This window comes from Perkinsus marinus (genome assembly GCF_000006405.1).
Source record: "Perkinsus marinus ATCC 50983 genomic scaffold scf_1104296965578, whole genome shotgun sequence".
NCBI lineage: Eukaryota > Perkinsozoa > Perkinsida > Perkinsidae > Perkinsus > Perkinsus marinus.
Window position 1 is genome coordinate 33,745 of NW_003204277.1, and position 5,816 is coordinate 39,560.

General features: G+C 47.9%; 2 protein-coding genes across 2 annotated transcripts; both read left to right on the forward strand.

The window, feature by feature from the left end:
* Positions 1–1,673: 1,673 nt before the first annotated feature.
* On the forward strand, positions 1,674–2,222 carry Pmar_PMAR006588 (Transposable element Tc3 transposase, putative; the record flags this gene model as incomplete). The annotated part of the gene is made up of 1 exon (XM_002769503.1): positions 1,674–2,222. One exon carries the CDS (start codon positions 1,674–1,676, stop codon positions 2,220–2,222), a length of 549 nt encoding a protein of 182 aa, XP_002769549.1.
* Positions 2,223–3,138: 916 nt separating this feature from the next.
* On the forward strand, positions 3,139–3,987 carry Pmar_PMAR006589 (hypothetical protein; the record flags this gene model as incomplete). Its single annotated transcript, XM_002769504.1, has 1 exon — positions 3,139–3,987. One exon carries the CDS (start codon positions 3,139–3,141, stop codon positions 3,985–3,987), a length of 849 nt encoding a protein of 282 aa, XP_002769550.1.
* Between the last annotated feature and the right edge of the window lie 1,829 nt (positions 3,988–5,816).

Here is a 5,816-nt window from a genome sequence, read left to right on the forward strand (position 1 = left end):
CGAAGGCGACTATGGTGACGAGTAGTCAGGGTTTGTCAAAAGTAAAAATCGGTCACGCCCATGCTAATTTTCTGCGGAAATACCGCAAATATTGGAAATTACAGAGGAAATTCTTCATGCTAGCCCATTTCCCGCATGCTTCTATGAATTCAGGCTAAGATCAAGGTGGCTCTCGCTTTAGCATGTTATCGCACGCCCTAGTCCAGCTAAACATACCTAAATGAGGGTTGAACTGTCCAGTACGCATGCACATCCAGGCGTGTTTCTGGTAGGGTCACGAGACTTGTGTTGGCAATGAGGAGAGTACATGGAGGATGCAAGATGGTCACGCGACAAACAGCAGTCCAGCAGGTTAGAGCGATATATTTCCAGGTCGTTTTCGGGGGTAGATGTATTCCGAATTTATGATTGGCAAATCATTGAGTTACGGATTTCTCATGCTATATGTCAGCAGTGATAACATATAGCATGAGAAATCCTCGTGCGGGAGGTGTTCACGCCGCGTGAAACACGCGTGCGAATCTAACCAAGGACTGCCCAAGACCAGATCGAAGCTTGTTGGCCTTTCATGCGCCTTTGCTCATTGGCTTCACTCTGTGCGATCCATCCGCATTGATTCACTCAAGATATTCTGATGGCCCGACTCATTGAGTCTGGCAGACTCTACAGTGATCTTCACTGCCCCGACAGTCTGTCCGCGTGAACAGTTCACGTGGACAGACTGTCGGGAAAAGAAAATGTTTTCGATAACGCAGTTCACGATCAACTACTTTATCGAAAACATTTTCTTGTGCAGCACAGTTGGCAGAAGTTGACCCCGCAGAGCTCATAGTGCAAGCATCATCCCTCCTATGGATATCTTCTACAAAGATTCTTCTTCCTCAGATTGGGGTACTGAAGGCCGATGGCAGTCTGTGTTTCAACCATCAGCATCCCAAGCGTGACTAAGGAAACTCGTCACCATCTATGCTTCCGAGAGTTTATAGAGTAAAGCGGTATGCTATCACATGGCTCTAATACAGTGTGCGTTATGTCATCTGTAAGGGTTGTTCCAAGGGTTTGGAGTTTCTCGCAGCCCAAAAAAACTCTTGTGACAAGAGTTTTGTCTACGCTAGTATAGACAAGAGTCTTGTCTAGTAGACAATGCCTTCACTAGCATGGAAGACGGGTGTTAGTTCCAGTTATGGGTTTGTATTGTGAACCGAATCATCCCCCTTGAGGCCGCTTGTGCACAGGAGATCGGAAAAAGGGTATCTGGACTGCAATATCACACAAGTAGACACAAAGCTTTGTCCCCGTCCGAGACATTCCTAGCTGTATCCGTTTTGCATCTTTATCTTTTCCCTGAGGATTATTTACCTCTGGTCGAGTTACATAATAGTGCAGCGTAGCAGCTCCTTGTTATGAATATGGGTGACAACAACATCAACGAGCATCATCTATACTAAGGAGCGTATTTTTTTCTTAGGCAAATTCAAAAAATCTGTGTTTCTCGTTAACGAATTAGAGTTTTGAGCTGAAACTTCAACAGGATATACTTATTATCATGATACATCACATGTTGAGTCGAAACGGTCATGTTCGGGACGGTTACTGATATATCATGGCGAGCGAAATAATCACCCCCGCGAACCGTGCAGATTCCTTAGGCAACACAATTTGATCTCGTTATTATGCCACAGAAATTGCTTCTAACCGACACCGAGAAAGCCGTCGTAGTTAAGAGGCTTGCTGAAGGGGCTAAGAGCGTCGAAGTTGCGAAGGAGCTTGGAAGGGACCACCGTACTATCAAGAAGTACCTGGAGGACCCTTCTAAGGTGTACCAGAGGAGGGGTGGGCCGTACGAGAAGTCTGTTACGCCACGGGAGAAGAGAAAACTCAAGAGAGAGATGGCTATAACTTCATTAGCCACCAGTAAGGAGTTGTTTGACGCGGCGGGGGTGAGTAAAGGGAGCAAAAGCACCAGGTGCAAGGTGCTGAAGAGCATAGGGAAGGTCTTGAAAGCCAACCCCAGGCCTTCCTTGACGAAAACCCATAAGGAGAAAAGGGTGCGATGGGCGAAGGATAACATGAAGACGGATTTCTGGAAGGTGCTGTGGACGGACGAGTCACGAGCGACGCTGGACGGCCCCGATGGGTGGGCCCGAGGGTGGATTATGGATGGTACCGCTTGTCCGAGCCGATCCAAGCGTCAACAGGGAGGAGGTGGCGTCATGATTTGAGCCGGGATCATCGAAGGGAAGGTCGTCGGTCCCGTGAGAGTCCAACAAGGAGTGAAGATGATCTCGCAAGAGTGAGATAGAGCCTACGGCTGGGATGATGCAGTAGTGAGCCACGCAGGTACACTAAACTTCTCGACCAGTGCTTCTTCCCATGGTATCGGAAGCTCGGGAGGGTGGCCAAGCGTGACCTGATATTCATGCAAGACAATGCCCCTCCCATGCCAGCAAGTTTACCAAGGACTACCTCGAGAAGAAAGGATTTACCGGCAGAAAGCTCATGAATTGGCCTCCCAATTCGCCGGATATAAATCCGATTGAACGGTATTGGAGCATCTTGAAGAAGTGAGAGCTTGTTTGAGTTTGTTCACGTGTAGTAGGCCCGTCTTAGTAAGTTGTACTCTGGAGGGAGGCAGTTTAACGACCTCGAGTCTCTGTGGAGGGGTATCCAGGAAGCTGCAAAGGCTATTTCTTCGGATGAGGTCCTTGCACTCACGAGATCTGTTGATGACCGACTCGCACGTGTTTTGGCATGCAAGGGTGGTCATATTTCGCCATGAACCATGAAGTTTGAATCATTTCTAAGAGAGAACTCAGTGGTTCTGTTGTGTTGCGTAAGGAATCTGCACGGTTCGCGGGGGTGATTATTTCGCTCGCCATGATATATCAGTAACCGTTGCGAACATGACCGTTTCGACTCAACATGTGATGTATCATGATAATAAGTATACTCTGGAGAAGCTTGTCGATAATCTCACTAAGAAGTTGTCGGTGGCTACGCAGATACAGTGTGGTGAACAGCTCCATCAGCGAGTACTAGACTATGGCAATGAGACCCTTGAAGGGTCACCCTTCTGACCTACCAGAATGATATTAGACGCCTGGCACATCGAGCCTATCGGATAGGCCCTATCCAGACATGCAGGAGCAACAGCTCAAACCGGTGGTTCTCATGGCATTCATTCGTGGTCTTCGTGGAAATTCAATCGAACTTGCACGTAAGGTTCGGAATGCCAATCCCCCCACCCTGGAGAAGGCGTTGCAGAAGGCGCAATTTATCATGTCGGATCCTTTCATCGATGAATCTGAACGACCAGAGCAAGACGCTATGCAACATGAGCTGGCCGCTATTGGTAATATGGAAAGACCGGCAGCAGCTTATGAACAAAATGGTGACGACGTGGAGCCTACGGTATCATCATCCTCATCAAATGTCAATTCTTGGCTATCTCCTGAATGGATGGAAAAAGTTGTGAGCGCCATTGCCAAGACGCAGAGGAAATGTGGTTACTGTGGTAAGGAAGGCCATCTAGAGTCTGAATGCTTCAAGAAGAGACGAGATCGTAGAGGACAAGCACTCTCAACTATTCCTAAGAGAGCAGAAGGTCCGAGACTACGACAAGAGTATCCTCGAACTCCCGGTGCTACGTGTGGTTATTGTCTGAAACGCAACCACACTGAGGAGCAATGTCAAACAAAACGACGTGCGCTCGAGCGTAAAGGCCGTCCTTCTCCAAGTGCTACATCGATGCCTTCGAACGAGGTGAATATTGTCAGCTTAGAGACTTGTCATGGTAACACCACGCCCCTACCGGACTCTTGCACGCTGAGTGTGGCACTTGAGGCATGTGGGTCGTCAGTACGAACTGAAGCCTTGATCGACAGCGGGTCTACTATATCTATCATTGACATGGACACCTTATCGAGTATGTTAACTTCTCTCACAGTTGACACGGAGGATACGCCTGTCTGCAAGACGGCAGAATGACATTCGTTGAAGACTTTAGGGTCGGTTTCTCTTAATCTATCCGTCCTTGGAGCTATTTTCGTGGCTAAGTTCTACATTACGGAAGTACCTCTGATTCACCCCGTGATAATAGGACGTGACATCATGACGCAAGGTAGTTTTACTCTCCGCTTCGATAACAACAAGGGTCGTAACTCTCGTGTGGCAGCCATTATCAGTCAAGAAGATCATGACGATGAAGATTGGCGACAACTACCATCTGGTTGGAGGTTACAGGAAATAGTATACTCCTCGAACAACTTGTACATCGTGACAGCTATCTCTGATAACAACGCTAACCAAAAGTTTAGGTTTTACGTTGGTTTCAACCCCCTCATCATCAGTCCGGCATTTCACTCAGAGCAGCTGAGAGCGCAAAGGCCTCACAAGAAGTTCCGTGAACCCTCGTTAGAGGCAAAGCAGGCTGCGTCGGTTATCTTCCGCCAATGGATAACTGAGGGGCGCCTAAAGTTTAGGCCCTAAACCCAACCAGCCTGAGTCCTAGATCGTCGACGACCAGCTGGTATGTGGTTGGCGGTGATACCAGACGCTATCGTCCGGTCTTCAGTTTTAAACGTTTGAACCAGTGCTTGAGAAAAGCATTCGGGAAAAGTGGATTTCCTAGTATCTAGATAGAGCTCTAGTATCTACATTGGTAGAGAAGACCCGGTGCTATAAGTATGCTATCATCAACGGTGTGATGGATGCGTATATGAGGATATGATTACTCCCGAGTAACCGACGCTACTTTACGGTGAACATCACTCCCTTTGAAGCATCTCCCACTTGGTATGAATTCTGGTGTCTACCCTATGGGTCATCGCATTGTCCGCGGATTTTGGAATTGTGCCTACAGTGGCTGGTACAGCACAACTTCAGGCCAAATGTCATTTGCGAAATTCAACCCTACATGGATGATCTGGTGATATTCTCTCATAAGGAGGATGTTGACGTTGAACGTCAACTCCAAGAGCTCTGTGGTAACTACGATCTCAACCTCACGCCTACAAAGAGACAGGTCATCACAGAAGGCGACACCAAACTACTTGGTGTGATCCCCCCTGAGAAACTCGACAGCTTCAAGTTGAAAGTTCCTAGAGAGGGTTGCTCATATGCGAACCTATTGGGTACCCTGGGGTCCCTCGATGAATCTCCAGTTGTACCTGCTTGGGCTGCTTGGAAGCTCATACACTCTACCGTGCGTTCGCTGCTGTTCATCAAATTGAACTAGCTGGTCATCGTCGATTCCCCGAAGTCCATTACCATGTCGAGAATGTCGCAGTTGAAGCTACTTTCAGGGTTGGTCGGCCGGCGACATTCTCCAATAAGGACGCAAAGCCCATCTTGGCTAAGTACGTGGCAATGGTGAATGCCCTGTATGACCCGTTGGACTTCGGGAGTATTATCTTTGTCAAACGTGTGTCTACCACCGACAATCCGGCAGACTGTTTAACTCGTCATGATTTATTAACAAGCTTTGTTCAGTTCGCTAACAGCAAGTCTATCGACTTATGTAATGTTAGCAGCTCGCCAACTTGTTCGAATATTGCTCATGGATATGCTCCTTCTTAAGGTGTGACTATAGCAGCCCTCGGGGTGACGATTCCATCAAGGAAACTTCACGGTTTACCAACCACCCACGAGTTATGTGCAGGTCAGGGGAAGGACAGTCGAATTCAGCTTGTCAAACAATTGTTACAACGTCATGAAGGTGCACCTGCTGATCTCGATCGTGGTTATGTGGCGGTATGGAGTACTCTATTAGTACAAAGCGGTCTCTTGATGAAGCACTATGCACCTGAAGAGGGAAA